This window comes from Perissodus microlepis, chromosome 18 (assembly GCF_051167445.1).
Source record: "Perissodus microlepis isolate ML-2025 ecotype Zambia chromosome 18, ASM5116744v1, whole genome shotgun sequence".
NCBI classification, from domain to species: domain Eukaryota; kingdom Metazoa; phylum Chordata; class Actinopteri; order Cichliformes; family Cichlidae; genus Perissodus; species Perissodus microlepis.
Genome location: NC_140478.1, coordinates 33,823,329 through 33,841,494, shown reverse-complemented (window position 1 = coordinate 33,841,494; position 18,166 = coordinate 33,823,329). Strand labels below are relative to the sequence as shown.

Genomic DNA, 18,166 nt, shown 5'->3' with positions numbered 1-18,166 from the left:
CCACACATTTCGGCACTTTTATTTATGTTATTTTTGTTTTTTCTGTGAAAAGCACTTTGCAAATAAAGTTTTTTAGGCATTGAATTCAAAGTGTCAGACCTTTGGTTGAAAAAACAGATAATTTGGAGGGTAAGCTGTCAGAGATCGGTCCTGTGCTCTATGTCCAAACTAAAACACACCTAATCTCTTTGGTGTGTCTCACGGTTACAGGCTCTGTTAGAAACTGAACTCAGATCAGTTTTACATCCACTCCAAGAGACAGAACATCTGTGAGTGTGGGAGTGTTGGACCTATGGCGGTGTGACGCAGAGGAGCAGGAACCTGGATCTTTGATCTGGTTGTCATAATTCCCTGCATGAAGCTTCACACACAAAGTGCATTCTGGGTAAACTTTCAGGGCTCATATCAGCATGTAGGACAGGTGTCTGCTCAGCACAGGTGAGAGCAGATAAAGGTCTCCTTTGTACCTGCGTGTGATGCCAACGTCCAGCCCTCGACGTCAGAATATTTCCTTTGATATGATCACCACGCAGCTCACAGCTGTTGTTTGTGATAGTTTGTGTGAAATAATCAAAAGCCTTCGGTCCTGAAAAGGTTTGTGTGGATGCTGAGCAGCCTGGATCACAGAGGCTCTCAGGATCAAAGATGGATCATTAGGTTCAGTTACGATGAAGATGATGTTTCCTGGATGTTTTCCAGCTTCTGCCTTCAGGATGACAGTGTCCCAGCTTGACCCACGCACCTGAAGTTCAAGCGCTACATGTTTCACTGTGTCGCTTTGCAACACGAATGCGTGTTTCACTCAGCAGACTGGAGATCTGCTCATAGACGGCTGCCTCGTCTCACCTTTCCCTGAAGATCCCAGCCTGGGTGTCCACATTTCCATTCTGTGCTCACGTCAAGTCTGTCACCTAGTGAACATCTTCAGCCATCACTCACTGACTCTGTAGCAGAGATCCCTCAGCAGCTCTCAGATCTCCTGCACTCGCTGTGGTCCTCAGGCATCTGGACATAATGGAGAGACTCTATGTCTTAGCTGGCTTGGGACCAGCTCAGTGTCTCCCATCTCTAAGAGTGTGATTACAGTGGTACAACTACAGCCTCTCACCTGTGAGAGTCCTCATGTGGTCCATCAAATTCCTTTTGCGCTGAAAGCCTTCATGTTCAACAAACCTCTGGTTACAGACGTTCCTGTGGTATACCAAAACACTTTTCCCAAGTGTTTCACAAGGATGTGGCCTCTCACCAGTGAGAGTTCTCAGGTGGTGTTTCCAGGTCTTTTTCAACCTGAAGCTTTTCCCACATGTTTTGAAGGATTTAAACAAGTTTCTTTCTTTGGGCCTGACTCTTGATGGATTTTTGGCAAACATCAGACTCTCTACCTGTGGCAGCATTGCAGGGACTCTCTGACACAGTCCAGCTCTCTACATCATCCTGACTTCTGTCTCGCTTCTGTCTCTTCTTTGGCACCGAGGTCACAGTTTCACTTAACCCTGACTGTTCACACTTGCTGGATTCTTCATCTGTGCTTTCACTTTGAGGAGAGTCATCACAGAGGAGCTGCTCCCCGTCTCCTCCTGGTTCACTGTGCTCTCCTTCCTCAGCAGCAGTCACCATAAAGGTATCAGGCTCTTCCTTCAGTCCCAGCTGCTCTCCCTCCTGACTGCTGCACAGTTCCTCCTGTTCCTCTTTAATCTGTTGAGGTTCTGGTTCCTCCTGCTCCACACTGGAGCTCCTCTCTTGGTTCCAGAGCTGTTGCTCAGGGAGAACCTCCTCCTCACAGACCTCCTGCTGTGGGACATCTGGAGCGACACAAGAAAGAAGTTACTGATGCAACCGCAGAAACATTAGCAGGACTTTACAGCATGACTGCATCACTCATGAATGTGGACAGGCACCTGAGTTCACTTGTTTTGTGGTTTAAAAGCCACAAAGACGCTGTGTTTAGAGAAAATGGGTCTCAATTGTTCCCATACTGCTGACACATACGGGATCACTGAGGGTTTTTTCTTCTCCAGCTTTGACAAAAGTCCAGCTGGGATAACCACATTTACTCAGGGTCAGCTTTTCATCCATTTCATTAATAGTAATAAAAATCACACAGCAGTAATACGTCGAAGATACTGAAGTTTGATTTGATTTCCACCAATGAAGACTCTGAGCACGCCACAAACACATTTAATGACCAGTATGTGTAATTCCTCATTTATTTTAGACCTCCATCAAACAATAAAATAGTCTAAAGCCGTGTGTTAGTATTCATTCACGTCAGACTCTTTGGTGTTGAGTATATGAATGATCAGTAGTAGAATGGATATGATTCATTATAGATAAAAACCTGAATGAGGCCTTTTCTTTCCATTTTCTCTCCTTTATTATTTATAACCCGCTGTTTATGTATTTATGGCTCAGTTTGGTACATTTAAATAGGTTTTAGGAAGAAAGAAGGACGTTTATTCCAAGCGGAACAAAGTATTTGAACATCCTCCTCCTGCCGGAACTTCAGAGCGGGACATCCGGCGGAAGTAAACATTTTTAAAAGCGGCAGTTTGGTTGTTCCAGCGTGAACTTTTGGAGGCTTTGTGCTGTGTGTGAGCTGTGGCAGTAACAATGCCTTCAGTTCAGTATCTGAGAGAGTTTATCAACGAGCGACTAACTGCTGCTGCTGAACAAATATTCTTGGAGTTTGAAAAAACGATCGTCCAGTACGAGGAAGAGATCGACCGTCAGCGCAGACTGCTGGATATCACCTGGAAACCCCAAATCAAGCTGCACAGGACAGGTGAGTGTCCCTCTGAGGGAGGATCCTGATCGCAGCTCTGTGGTACGTTTACTTTGAGGCTGCAGGGATGTTTCTGGAGGACAGAAGGTGGATGTGTCTCTGTTTAAACAAACATTCAGCTTTAAACTCACCCGAGGACGCTGCACTGAGGCAGGATTGGGGTTTTCCTCTCACACTTCTTACTGGGTACATCACCATGGTGACTGATGGCTTTTTGCAGCATAACTAAGGGAGGATCCAGGGTCACCTGGTCCAGCCCTAACTATATGCTTTAGCAAAAAAAAGTTTGAAGCCTAATCTTAAAAGTAGAGATAGTGTCTGTCTCCTGAATTCAAACTGGAATATAGAATAGAATAGAATAGCCTTTATTGTCATTGTACAGAGTACAACGAAATTGGAGTGCCACTCCCTTCGTGCAAGTTTCAATAATAAATACAAATGTAAAATATAAAAAGTACAAAAAAAACCAATCGTATTACTCAAACAATAGTATGTACAATATATACAGGATAGCAGATCACAAATATAACAGGACACTGGAGTAAACTCTCGATCATGTGACACTTCTGATAATCAGCTGTCTGCTTGACGTTTATTCAGCTGTGTAAAAACTAGAACTTTAATCTCAGCCAAACCGATTTACTGAAGAACAAATAAAACACTGAAAAAAGCCAAACAATAACATTTTTAAGTTATCTAAGTGTCTCACTGGTTGTTGATCGATGGTCATGAGAATTTGAATAATTAAGATTAAGGAACTGACCTCCCAGCCCATTGTTCCTTCAGTGGGCTGGTTTCAGTCATTATGCAAATGTCATGTTTATAAGATTGAAACCTGCAGTCAGCTGAGACTGAAGACGTCACCTGATGATGATGAAACGTTTCTCCCACAAAACGCTACGTACAGATGAACAGAATCAACTTTTGGAGACCTGGATGATTGAGGATGCATCAAGACGTCATTAAGATAAGATGGAGCCTGATTATTTAATACCTTGTATGTGAGGAGCAGGATTTTCATTTCCTGATTACATTTACAATAATTGATTACACAGCGGTGGAGAGTAGACTTTATCACAGTAGATGTCTTTCTGAAAGCGCTGTAACTAAGTTTAAGAATATAATCCACCCACTGTTATCATCTTCAATGCCCTGTACCAACACAGAGCAGAGCAGCTATCTGAACGCTGCTCCAACAGAGGTCGATTATCTTGTTAATAATTTCACCTCCTCACTACGTACGACTCTGGATAATGTAGCTCCAGTGAAAACTAAAGTCTCTAATCAGAAGTACCTGACTCCGTGGTATAATTCTCAAACACTAAATTCTCATGACCATTGATCAACAACCACTGATCAATGTCCATGAGTCCCATTCACAGAGAGTTGGGGAATGGCTGCAATCACAGCATTGTAAGATGGTGACAGATGTACCCTCAGGCCCCCTCCTCCATTCAGAGATGGTCTTTCCCTTTTCACGGGCATTGATCAGTGGTTGTAGGCTGAATCATCGCTGTTGTCGATCAGTCCTATGATGGTGGTGTCATCAGCAAATTTTATAATGGTGTTACTGGTGTGGATTGGAAAACAGTCACGGGTGAAAAGTGAGTGTAAGAGGGGACTGAGGACACACCCCTGTGGGACACCTACATTCAGAATGAGGTTGGAGGAGGTGTGCTCTCCCATTCTGATGTTCTGGGGTCTGTTGCTCAGGAAGTCCATTATCCAGCTGCACAGTGAGCTGCTGGGTCTTAAGTTGTTTAGTTTATTAACCAGTTTGTGGGGTTGAACTGTATTGAAGGCGGAGCTGGTCCACAAACAGCATTCTCACACAGGTGTTACTACTGTCCAGGTGTGTGAGGGCTGTGTGAAGAGCTGTTATTATGGCGTCCTCTGTCGACCTGTTTGCCCTGTATGTAAACTGGTGTGGATCGAGGTCTGCAGGGATGGCAGCTTTAATGTGCGACATGATGAGCTGTTCAAAACATTTGGTAATTATGGGTGTTCAAGCAACTGGACGATAGTCATTCAAGCAGCTCACTCTGTTCTTGGCCACTGGAACGATGGTGGCTGACTCAAGGCAGGATGGTACGACAGACTGTAGCAGTGAGAGGTTGAAGATGGTGGTGAAAACCTCTGCTAGTTGGTCTGCACATGCTTTAAGCACTCTACCAGCTACACCGTCAGGACCAGCTGCCTTCCTCGCGTTGACTCTGCACAGTGTGGCTCTGACCTGATGCTGCTCCAGCTGGATGGGGGCGTCGTCCCTCTCTGTAACGGCAGGATGGGTGATCGTGTCCCTGTTTCGTTGGTTGAAGCAGGTGAAGAACTGGTTTAGGGTTAGGGCTGGGCCATATCATACCGTTCACGGTAATACTGGTGTAATGTTGGGCAACGATAGGAAAATGAAATATGGCGATAGAATATGGGTAAAACGCGCATGCGCAGTGCCTTTGTTTTCATACGCACATGGCGGCGACGCAGAATGAGAAGAGCGAAAGTGGATCGTTGAATGAAACAGATGAACCAGAACTGGTTTGTAAAATGCTGCAGCTTCAGTGGTGTGGAACTGGTTTAGCTTTCGTCCGTCAGATACACAACAAAGCACTATAGGGAGTGCAGAATTATTAGGCAAGTTGTATTTTTGAGGAATAATTTTATTATTGAACAACAACCATGTTCTCAATGAACCCAAAAAACTCATTAATATCAAAGCTGAATGTTTTTGGAAGTAGTTTTTAGTTTGTTTTTAGTTTTAGCTATTTTAGGGGGATATCTGTGTGTGCAGGTGACTATTACTGTGCATAATTATTAGGCAACTTAACAAAAAACAAATATATACCCATTTCAATTATTTATTTTTACCAGTGAAACCAATATAACATCTCCACATTCACAAATATACATTTCTGACATTCAAAAACAAAACAAAAACAAATCAGCGACCAATATAGCCACCTTTCTTTGCAAGGACACTCAAAAGCCTGCCATCCATGGATTCTGTCAGTGTTTTGATCTGTTCACCATCAACATTGTGTGCAGCAGCAACCACAGCCTCCCAGACACTGTTCAGAGAGGTGTACTGTTTTCCCTCCTTGTAAATCTCACATTTGATGATGGACCACAGGTTCTCAATGGGGTTCAGATCAGGTGAACAAGGAGGCCATGTCATTAGTTTTTCTTCTTTTATACCCTTTCTTGCCAGCCACGCTGTGGAGTACTTGGACGCGTGTGATGGAGCATTGTCCTGCATGAAAATCATGTTTTTCTTGAAGGATGCAGACTTCTTCCTGTACCACTGCTTGAAGAAGGTGTCTTCCAGAAACTGGCAGTAGGACTGGGAGTTGAGCTTGACTCCATCCTCAACCCGAAAAGGCCCCACAAGCTCATCTTTGATGATACCAGCCCAAACCAGTACTCCACCTCCACCTTGCTGGCGTCTGAGTCGGACTGGAGCTCTCTGCCCTTTACCAATCCAGCCACGGGCCCATCCATCTGGCCCATCAAGACTCACTCTCATTTCATCAGTCCATAAAACCTTAGAAAAACCAGTCTTGAGATATTTCTTGGCCCAGTCTTGACGTTTCAGCTTGTGTGTCTTGTTCAGTGGTGGTCGTCTTTCAGCCTTTCTTACCTTGGCCATGTCTCTGAGTATTGCACACCTTGTGCTTTTGGGCACTCCAGTGATGTTGCAGCTCTGAAATATGGCCAAACTGGTGGCAAGTGGCATCTTGGCAGCTGCACGCTTGACTTTTTCAGTTCATGGGCAGTTATTTTGCGCCTTGGTTTTTCCACACGCTTCTTGCGACCCTGTTGACTATTTTGAATGAAACGCTTGATTGTTCGATGATCACGCTTCAGAAGCTTTGCAGTTTTGAGACTGCTGCATCCCTCTGCAAGATATCTCACTATTTTTGACTTTTCTGAGCCTGTCAAGTCCTTCTTTTGACCCATTTTGCCAAAGGAAAGGACGTTGCCTAATAATTATGCACACCTGATATAGGGTGTTGATGTCATTAGACCACACCCCTTCTCATTACAGAGATGCACATCACCTAATATGCTTAATTGGTAGTAGGCTTTCGAGCCTTTACAGCTTGGAGTAAGACAACATGCATGCAGAGGATGATGTGGACAAAATACTCATTTGCCTAATAATTCTGCACTCCCTGTATTTTTGGTAGCGCATGCTAGCGGGCCGTCGTTATTACCGTGTTGTTTGGAAAATACGGCGCACTTAAAATCAATCCTTTGATTTTTCTGAAAGTCGACAGAGCCCCTTATAATCCCGTGAGCCTTATGTATGAACTCTGGTTGTGTTTACTGACCTCGAGACGATTTTATGTACACGGCGCTCGAAAATCTGTCAAATGTTTCAGTGCGACTTTGCTAAGCTACGAAGCCGCACCGCTTGATGGATTGTCGGAGCATTACGGCTGTCGTAGGCGGAGCCTCGCGGAGTGATACGTACTGTGCTTCAACATAATATTACCGTACTGTGTGTGTATAACTGTTAAGTTTTGTGGATATTATACATGGTTATGCCGAGGATATGTCGGCCAGACAGCCCAGGAATCGAACCGGCGACCTTCAGGTTACAGATGCGCTTCCCAAACATGTTGGTGCAGACTTGGTCCAGTGTGTCGTTTTCCCTCGTCAGAAAGCTCACGTTTTTAAAGAATCCAGGCGGGACAGATTTCAGGTTTGCATGGTTAAAGTCTCCTGCCACGATCACAGCGCAGTCTTGTAAGTCTTAACAAGTTTACAAAGAGTGACCTTTGACCTTTAAATGTAAATGGACAGCCGAGTCTTGTCTCGTGGAGGTGGCTCTTCTATGTTGTGCCATGCATTTATGAAGTGTCTGTTTGGTCTCTCCAATGTAGAGGTCTGGGCATTCCTCGCTACACTGTACAGCATACACCACATTCTTAAGTTTGTGTTTAGGAGTTTTGTCCAGAGTGTGTTGCTGGGTGTGAAATACACTGGGATGTCGTGCTTGACAAAAACTGGTTCAGAGGTGAAACGTCTTTAAGCAACTTAAAGAAGTCCAGACGCTTTTCTCTCCAAGCTACTTAGATGATGTAAAGTGTTGTGTCATCAGCATAAAATTGAAACTGTACTCCTCAATGGTGGGGAATATTTGTGAGAGTAAAGGGAGAGATTGTAAATAAGAGGAGTCCCAACACTGACGGTTCTGCTGTGAACGAGCTGTTTTGTGTCAGATAGGAAGGATGTAAAATATCGTAAAGCTGTGTCCATGATTCCAATACTGGCCAGTCATTCTAACTGGAGAGGATGGGACATGGGGTTAGGAGCATCACTGCTGATAAGAATGGTGATAAGGTTGGTCCCAGCTCACTGGTGATGTCAGCAGTAGCTGTTTCAGGACTGCTCCTAGAATGAGAAGTTGATCAAACGCCTTGTAGAGCTTATTGAGAACTCAGTGGGCCCGGAGCTGAGATGCTGTCTGGGTGATACAGAAGTGTTTATGAAAATGGATAGCATAATGAATATATTCACCATTTTCATGTATCCGATTTTTCTCTCCAGACGTCCCACAGCAGCATATCTATGATGAGGAGGAGGTTCTCCCTGAGCAGCAGCTCTGGAACCAGGAGAGGAGCTCCAGTGTGGACCAGGAGGAACCAGAACCTCCACAGATTAAAGAGGAACAGGAGGAACTGTGCAGCAGTCAGGAGGGAGAGCAGCTGGGACTGAAGGAGGAGCCTGAAGTTCATAATGATCCTGTGCAGTACGAGGAAGAGATGGAGCGTCAGCGCAGACTGCTGGATATCACCTGGAAACCCCAAATCAAGCTGCACAGGACAGGTGAGTGTCCCTCTGAGGGAGGATCCTGATCGCAGCTCTGTGGTACGTTTACTTTGAGGCTGCAGGGATGTTTCTGGAGGACAGAAGGTGGATGTGTCTCTGTTTAAACAAACATTCAGCTTTAAACTCACCCGAGGACGCTGCTGTGAGGCAGGATTGGGGTTTTCCTCTCACACTTCAATTCAATTCAGTTTTATTTATACAGCGCCAAATCACAGCAACAGTCGCCTCAAGGTGCTTTATATTGTACAGTAGACCCTACAATAATACATACAGAGAAAAACCCAACAATCATATGACCCCCTATCAGCAGCACTTTGGCGACAGTGGGAAGGAAAAACTCCCTTTTAACAGGAAGAAACCGCCGGCAGAACCAGGCTCAGGGAGGGGCGGGGCCATCTGCTGTGATTGGTTGGGGTGAGAGAAGGAAGACAGGATAAAGACATGCTGTGGAAGAGAGACAGAGGTTAATAACAGATATGATTCAATGCAGAGAGGTCTGTTAACACATAGTGAGTAGGGCTGCCACAAACGATTATTTTGATAGTCGACTAATCAGATCATCATCCAACGTACAGCTTATTGCACCAGCAGCATCTGCTCTTATATAACTATCATTAGCTTACAGCTTTAAGTGTGTAAGGTAGGTGCTAACTAAAAATAAAGACAAGATGATAGTTTATTAAATTTTAATGACATTTGCAGATTGTTTCGGTGAAGTTTAATAAAGTCCTTGCTATCTAAAATCTAACAGGACACCGGAGTAAATTCTCGAGCATCTCACACTTCTGATAATCAGCTGTCTGCTTGACGTTTATTCAGCTGTGTAAAAACTATAACTTTAATCTCAGCCAAACCGATTTACTCAGGAACAAATAAAATACTGAAAAAAGCCAAACAGTAACATTTTTAAGTTATCTAAGTGACTTATATATCATGTTTAACCTGAGTAGCGAAAGACGGCGCTTTTGAAAATATGTGGTGTCTTGATAAACTGAGCAGATATTTGAGGTTTACACAGCTACATTCTCACCTGAATATATGTTAAACGTTTATTTTGTGACCCAGAAAGAATAATAAGAGTAATATTAAAACTAACTAGCTGCCGCCATTGTTGGAAACTGAGCTGGGCCGCACGATGAATTCTGGGACACAGCTTCTTCTTCTTCTTCTTCTTCGGGGTTTAACGGCAGCTGGCATCCTTGTACATGCAGTGCTGCCATCTTCTGTTTCAGTCCGTTATTACACTCTTAAATCCTACTACTTATTCCTGCGTCTTTTGGGATCATACAAACCTTCAAACGACGCGTCGACTATTAAATCGGTTGTCAATGATTTAATAGTCGACTAATTGTGGCAGCCCTAATAGTGAGTGAGAAAGGTGATTGGAAAGGAAAAACTCAGTGCATCATGGGAATCCCCGGCAGCCTACGTCTTGAATCTTGAAATCTAATAATGAATTACAGTCGTCCAGCCTGGAAGTAATAAATGCATGAACTAGTTTTTCAGCGTCACTCTGAGACAGGATATTTCTAATTTTAGAGATGTTGCACAAATGGAAGAAAGCAGTCTTACATATTTGTTTAATATGTGTGTGAAAGACGCACAAAGACGCTCTAACAAAAGAACCAAGGAAGCTAGGCCTGTTCCGTGACCGTGCCCTTGAATTGAAGCCTGGGTGTGCCATGTAGCCCCAGTTTCACTCAGTGTGGCCAATTTGTACATGAAGGAAGTGGAAAACAGGGCTCTGTTATCGTACCCTGGAAAACCACCAAGTCATTGGTTCAGGTATGGGAATGAAACTCGGGCTGCCGCGATTAGTCGACTATCAAAATCGTTGACGATTAATTTAATTTTCGACGCATCGTTTGAAGCTTTGTAAGATCCCAAAAGACGCAGGAATAAGTAGTAGGATTTAAGAGTGTAATAACAGACTGAAACAGAAAATGGCAGCACTGCATGTACAAGGATGCCAGCTGCCGTTAAACCCCAAAGAAGAAGAAGCTGTGTCTGGTATTGTAGCTGTGTCCAAATTTAAGGGCCGAATCCTTCGGAGGCTCCAATTGTAGACCGATTACGCTACGACGCGACGAAGACTGTCCAAATTTGAAGACTTCTCCCAATGCGGCCGACAAAGGTGTCCTTCCCCAGATTTGACAGATGGGGCAGGTGTATCCTTCGTGGCCCAACCTATCCCAGATTTCATAGCGTGGCCCCAGTGTTAATATTACTCTTATTATTCTTTCTGGGTCACAAAATAAACGTTTTACATATTTTCAACTGTGCAAACCTCAAATATCTGCTCAGTTTATCAAGACACCACATATTTTCAAAAGCGCTCCGACGTTTTCGGAGACGTCTGTTACCCACTAGCTCGATAGCTAGCCGGGGGCAAGGCTAACTAGAGCCGTGAGAACACCGGACTCCCGGCAGATCGTTTTCAAACCCACCGCCGTCTTTCGCTACTCAGGTTAAACAGGATATATAAGTCACTTAGATAACTTAAAAAATGTTATTGTTTGGCTTTTTTCAGTGTTTTATTTGTTCCTGAATAAATCGGTTTGGCTGAGATTAAAGTTAAAGTTTTCACTAGAGATGGACCGATCCGATATTACGTATCGGTATCGGTCAGATACTGACCTAAATTACTGGATCGGATATCAGAGAGAAATAAAAAAAATGTAATCCGATCCATTAAATATCAAAAAAGCACCTCACAAAACTTGCGACACGGCGTAACTCAGCTCATAATCTTAGCACGTCGGAGCAGTGTGCATCACGTGATAGAGCGGCTGTGTGTATTTTTAGCCTCGCTACCAAACCAGCATTTCATCTCTGAGAAAGTTTTCCCAGAGAGAAGTAAAGCAAGTGTGGAAGTTCATCTCTGAATGTTTGTAAAGCATTCCAGCATTAAGCTTAACAACCGATATATGGAGCAACTGCCTCCCTCTCCCTCTCCTGTTGCTACTTCAATCATGAAACTGATCAATGATCAGCTGATCGTCTCTCTTGTTTGTTTTTGGCCCACTTTGCACCAGAAAGAGGAAACCAGCGGCTGAACAACAGCAGCACGTTTAAGCTTGATAAGCTGTTGTTAGAATTTATTTAATATTACTTTCTACACCAGGATCTTTTTCTATGCAGCTGACGGCTGGTAACTGTGCAGGGGCGGATCTAGCAAAGTTTAGCCAGGGGGGCCGATAGGGCATGAACAGGGAAAAGGGGGCACAAAGACATACTTTTCTTTCTTATTCTCATTTAAAATGTCGAGCTTTTAATAAATAATTATCTGAATCTTACACTCAAAGTTTTAATCTGATGTAAAATGTATAGAAGTCCATTACTGTATATAGTAACTGTTAAGTCTGATATACCCTAGTAAGCTATAGTACTTTTTCCTTTGGGAACCATCTGTGCAGTCTGCAGTTCTGTTGAAGAAAGATGTTGAATCTATTTAATTATTCTTGAAAAATAATTTAATTCTGTGTTTTGTTTTGTTTTTTTTGTTTTTTTTTGGTTGCTGGGAGTTTGCAGCCCTATTAGTTTGGTTGTTTAATAATTCTACTAAGTACTCTTTAAAACACCAGAATAGGGAGGATGGTGCAGGTTTAAGTTTCTTAGATTGATCAGTTTTCCTGAACTATGAAATATTTTGGGTGCAGTGCATTTTTTGCATACAGGTGTAACAGAATAGCTTTAGTTTAGTTTGTTTGTTTTAAACTTGAGTATGAACTTTTATTGATTAAAAAATACACTATATTAGTATCGGACATAAAAGTGGTATCGTGCCATCTCTACTTTTCACACAGCTGAATAAACGTCAAGCAGAAAACTGATTAAACAGAAGTGTGAGATGCTCGAGAATTTACTCCGGTGTCCTGTTATATTTTAGATAGCAAGGAGCAGACGGCTGAGTTTACTAAAGTTCACCGAAACAATCTGCAAATGTCATTAAAATTTAATAAACTATCATCTTGTCTTTATTTTTAGTTAGCACATATCTTAAACACTTCAAGCTGTAAGCTAATGATAGTTATAGTTACAGTCAAAGGTGGAATTACTGGGACATCCGACTCTCAAAAAGAAAAAATGCACTAATTCAAAAGACTAGCAGAGTGATCAGGAGGGAGGGAGCAGACACATGCTGGTGGATGCATGATCTGATTAGTCGACTAATCGCAAAAATAATCGGTGACTAACCAACTATCAGAATAATCGTTTGTGCCAGCCGAAGGTGACACCTGTGTGAAAATCAAATCTCAGGACATACCACAATTCACGGATCACATTAACTCGGTGGACCGACACATCAAATTCACCAGGGAGGATATGAAAAGTGGCAGGTTAGCCTTCTTAGACTGAGATTTCCATCAGTAATGGGGGACATCTAGAAGCTGACCCTGAGTAAATGTGGTTATCCCAGCTGGACTTTTGTCAAAGCTGGAGAAGAAAAAACCCTCAGTGATCCCGTATGTGTCAGCAGTATGGGAACAATTGAGACCCATTTTCTCTAAACACAGCGTCTTTGTGGCTTTTAAACCACAAAACAGGTGAACTCAGGTGCCTGTCCACATTCATGAGTGATGCAGTCATGCTGTAAAGTCCTGTTAATGTTTCTGCGGTTGCATCAGTAACTTCTTTCTTGTATCGCTCCAGACGTCCCACAGCAGGAGGTCTGTGAGGAGGAGGAGGTTCTCCCTGAGCAGCAGCTCTGGAACCAGGAGAGGAGCTCCAGTGTGGAGCAGGAGGAACCAGAACCTCCACAGATTAAAGAGGAAGAGGAGGAACTGTGCAGCAGTCAGGAGGGAGAGCAGCTGGGACTGAAGGAGGAGCCTGATACCTTTATGGTGACTGCTGCTGAGGAAGGAGAGCACAGTGAACCAGGAGGAGATGAGGAGCAGCTCCTCTGTGATGACTCTCCTCAAAGTGAAAGCACAGATGAAGAATCCAGCAAGTGTGAAGAGTCAGGGTTAAGTGAAACTGTGACCTCAGTACCAAAGAAGAGGCAGAAGCGAGACAGAAGTCAGGATGATGTGGAGAGATGGACTGTGTCAGAGAGTCCCCGCAATGCTGGAACAGGTAGAGCGTCTGATGTTTGCCAAAAATCTATCAAGAGTCAGGCCCAAAGAAAGAAACCCAACACTGATGTGAAACCCTATCCTTGTGATACTTGTGGGAAAAGTTTCAGAGCAAGAAATACGTGGAAACGTCACCTTGTAACCCACACAAGTGAGAGGCCATATCCCTGTGATACATGTGGGAAAAGTTTCACTGATAGAAGTACCTGGAAATACCACCTTATCACTCACACAGGTGAGAGGCCATATCCCTGTGATACATGTGGGAAAAGTTTTACTCGAAGCAGTCATTTGTATATTCACATGAGAACTCACACAGGTGAGAAGCCATATCACTGTGATACATGTGGGAAAAGCTTCAGTCAAAGTAATAATTTGTATATTCACAAGAAAACTCACACAGGTGAGAGGCCATATCCCTGTGATACATGTGGGAAACGTTTCAGTTCAAGCAGTCGTTTGTATATTCACAGGAGAACCCACACAGGTGAAAAGCTGTTTACGTGTGAAACATGTGGGAAAAGTTTCAGTCGAAAAAGTATATTGATGTATCACAAGAAAACTCACACAGGTGAGAAGCCAGAGGCTCATAAAACATTTTAGTGTGAGCAGGAATTTGATAGACTGCATGAGAACTTTCATAGGTTGTTGTTTTCCAGAAATATCTGTCTTTTATGCTGTATTCCTGTTTGTGGTCACTGTTTTATTTGAGACTCAGAATCCCTCTGGCCCTTTCTGCCTGCTTTAGTCTGTAATGGTCCGTTTAGAGCACGTTGTTTCTTCTCAAGCGTTCATTCATTTTTTGATTTCATCCACTTGTTTTGGGGTTTCTTTTCAGCCTTTAGAGGCGATCCTAAAAATCTGTAACCTTATGTACCATATTTTTTGGAGTATAAGGCAAACTTAAAATCCCAAAAATCAACAGTGCGCTTTATAATCCAGTGCACCTTATGTATGAATTCTGGTTGTGCTTACTGACCTCAACCCTATTTTTTTCTGGTACACGGCGCTCAAAAATCTGTCAAATGTTTTAGTACGACTTTGTTAAGCTACAAAGCCGCACCGCTTGATGGATATTCAGATCATTACGGCTACCTTAGTCATGATCCTCGCAGAGTAAAACTCCGTCTGCTTCAGGTCCCAAAGTCAAACGAACACTGTGCATCACAGAGTTAAAAACTAAATTCTTTCATCTTTAATAAAATGATCAGTGTGGCTTCTCTACTAGGTGTAACAATTAAATTAGACTTCATCCTCCCTATTCTGGTGTTTTAAAGAGTACTTAGCAGAAATATTAAGCAACCTAACTAATAGGGTTGCAAACTCCCAGCAAAAAAAAATAGGAAACCCCCCCCCCCACCCTCCACCTCATGATGCTTAATCGACGTAATCAACTTTAATTTGATGCAGTGGGAAAAATGCACAGAAATAAATTATTTTTCAAGAATAATTAAATAGATTCAACATCTTTCTTCAACAGAACTGCAGACTGCACAGATGGTTCCCAAAGGAAAAAGTACTATAGCTTACTAGGGTATATTAGACTTAACAGTTACTATATACAGTAATGGACTTCTATACATTTTACATCAGATTAAAACTTTGGGTGTAAGATTCAGATAATTATTTATTAAAAGCTCGACATTTTAAATGAGAATAAGAAAGAAAAGTATGTCTTTGTGCCCCCTTTTCCCTGTTCATGCCCTATCGGCCCCCCTGGCTAAACTTTGCTAGATCCGCCCCTGCACAGTTACCAGCCGTCAGCTGCGTAGAAAAAGATCCTGGTGTAGAAAGTAATATTAAATAAATTCTAACAACAGCTTATCAAGCTTAAACGTGCTGCTGTTGTTCAGCCGCTGGTTTCCTCTTTCTGGAGCAAAGTGGGCCAAAAACAAACAAGAGAGACGATCAGCTGATCATTGATCAGTTTCACGATTGAAGTAGCAGCAAGAAGAGACCGTCGCTCCATATATCGGTTGTTAAGCTTAACGTGGGAATGCTTTACAAACATTCAGAGATGAACTTACACACTTGCTTTACTTCTCTCTGGGATCACTTCCTCGGAGATGAAATGCCGGATTGCTAGCAAGGCTACAAATACACACAGCCGCTCTATCACGTGATGCATACTGCTGCAACTTGCTACGGTTATGAGCTGAGTTACGCCGTGTAGCAAGTTTTGTGAGGTGCTTTTTTTGATATTTAATGGATCGGATTACATTTTTTATTTCTCATCGATATCCGATCCAGTAATTTACGTCAGTATCGCACCGATACCGATACGTAATATTGGATCGGTCCATCTCTAGTACATACTTATAGTTATAGCATATTCATAACATACTTCATACCGTGTACATTATAACATACCATAATAGACTCATTTCTGTAATATACTTACATATCTATATTATTGCTAATATATATTGTAATATATCTATATCATGGCTAAAGCACTTCTGGATGGATGCAATCTGCATTTCGTTGCCTTGTACCTGTGACATGTGCAATGACAATAAAGTTGGATTCTATTCTATTCTATAATCACCCCATGTCACTTTTCTTTCTCCTAATATCCTTTTCTCTCCCACAGTGTTCTTACACTTTTTCTGTCCTTCTGTCTTAACCACTATCAACAAGTTTCCATCCCCGTGAATTTTAGCCAGCTGCACTTCTCCAAACTTATTTTTCAACTCTCTAGTTCAGTGTTTCCCAAACTGTGCCGCGGCACATAGGCGTGCTGTGAGAAATGATCAGGTGTGCCGTAAAAGATGATCCGGTTTCACCTGATTGGTACTCTAAGCGACCACCATGAGTAAAGGGCAGAACAATTACATTCTTGTCCACAAGAGGGCAGTACAACTACCTGAGACACGTGGCAACAAGCTGACAGTCATGTGTAGAGATGGGCCCAACCCGATGTCCCAGGGCTGGGCCCAAAGTCCCAACCGAGGGTGTTTTGAGCATGAGGCTCAAAACACAGTTTGTGGTCAAGAACAACCTTAAATACCGTATTGACTTTAAAATCCTTTTGCTTACTTTTAAAAATAACCTGGCGCCTAGCTACCTAACTGACCTCCTCAACTTGTATAACCCCAAGAGACCACAAAGATCATCTAGCCAACTGCTCTTAGTGTAACCAAGGTCTCGATTAAAGACCAGAGGTGACCGTGCCTTTGCTATTGCCACACCTAGACTCTGGAACAATCTCCCAGTTGATGTCTGCACGTCTGAGTCCATTCAATTGTTTAAATCGCGCCTAAAAGCCCACTTGTTTAATTTTGTCTTTGAAGCAATTTAGTTTGACTTTCATCTGGTGCATTGCACTATTTAATTGTACTGTCTGTACCTTGTTTTACTTGTCATGCTCTGCCCTGAATTTTACCTGATAGCGGTACTACTGTGAAGCACTTTGATATACTCCGGTCTTTTAAAATGTGCTATAGAAATAAACTTTGATTTGATGTCTTTTGTTTTTGACACATTTAATGAAAGGAAGGACTCATCACACCTAGCCACAAACTCTTCTACAACCTGCCCATGGCCTGACTCGTCCCCAAAAGAAGACTAACGATCACTGTGTCATCAGCAAACTTCAGGATGTGTCTGTTAGTGAAATTACTGCGACACTCATTCGTTTACAGAATGAACAGGAGGGGTGAAAGATGGCAACCCTGGGAAGATTCAGTAGAAGAGGAGAGCGCATCAGATCAAGTGTCAGGAGTAAAGGGTAAAAGTGAAAGCGACAGCCGTCCAAAGTTCTGCTCAAGATGGAAAGTTTGAATCCACTGGAAGGGCTGAAACTGGTGGGGATGTGGACACCAGTCTCAGTTCATCAGTCTAAGCTGTATATGGCTGCCATGGGACTGGACTCTGAACCCGACACCAGGAAAATTGTGTTGCTGCTCACGGTGGCTGGTCCTCACACCGCTGAAGTCTTCAACAAGTTCTAGGAAGTTGGTGACAGAAATAAGGGGTTGAAAAGTTGACCACAGAAGAACACAGTATATGATAGGTACATCTTCTGATCTCAGCTGCAGCAACCAGAAGACACTTTTGATTGCTTTGTGACTGATCTGAAGCTTAAAGCACAGTCATGTGATTTTGGGGAGCTAAAAAATTCTATGGTCTGTGATCCAATTGTGAATATTCATGACAAACGGACTAGAGAACGGCTGCTCAGACGTGCCGAACCAACTGTGGATGAAGCAGAAAGACTGCGTCATGCAAGTGAGTTAGCTTCGCAGCATGCAAAGGCATTTAATGAAACGTGTCACTGCAGTGCACGACAGTGTGAAAATAGCTGTGGTTAAAAGAAAATGAAGAAGAATGTGTCACCAGCAAAGATAATCCAATGTACTCCTGAATAGGGATGGGTATCGAAACCCAGTTCTTGTTGAGAACCGGTTCCCACTGTTTCAATTCCTTGGAATTGTTTGCCATTTTCGCAAACTATTCCCTTATTCCCTTATGATTC

At 42.9% G+C, this 18,166-nt stretch overlaps 1 protein-coding gene and 1 long non-coding RNA gene across 4 annotated transcripts; one reads left to right on the top strand and one right to left on the bottom strand.

The window, feature by feature from the left end:
• Nucleotides 1–70: 70 nt before the first annotated feature.
• LOC146368690 (uncharacterized) lies at nt 71–17,274 on the top strand. Of its 3 annotated transcripts, none has more exons than XM_084912230.1 (4): nt 71–2,782; nt 8,333–8,611; nt 13,268–14,008; nt 14,093–14,292. In XM_084912230.1, the coding sequence occupies exons 1-4, from the start codon at nt 2,611–2,613 to the stop codon at nt 14,290–14,292; spliced, it is 1,392 nt and encodes a 463-aa protein (XP_084768356.1). In that variant the 5' UTR covers nt 71–2,610. The 3 variants fall into 3 exon arrangements, with proteins under 3 accessions (XP_084768356.1, XP_084768355.1, XP_084768357.1); XM_084912231.1 differs by lacking the exon at nt 14,093–14,292 and adding an exon at nt 17,185–17,274 and having other exon boundaries at nt 74–2,782; nt 13,268–13,924; XM_084912229.1 differs by having other exon boundaries at nt 72–2,782; nt 13,268–14,292.
• On the bottom strand, nt 6,311–13,271 carry LOC146368691 (uncharacterized). Its single transcript, XR_014797583.1, has 3 exons — nt 12,882–13,271; nt 8,303–9,058; nt 6,311–8,176 (listed from the first exon to the last, which is right to left on the bottom strand). It is a non-coding gene; the product is annotated as an uncharacterized LOC146368691 (long non-coding RNA).
• Nucleotides 17,275–18,166: the final 892 nt, after the last annotated feature.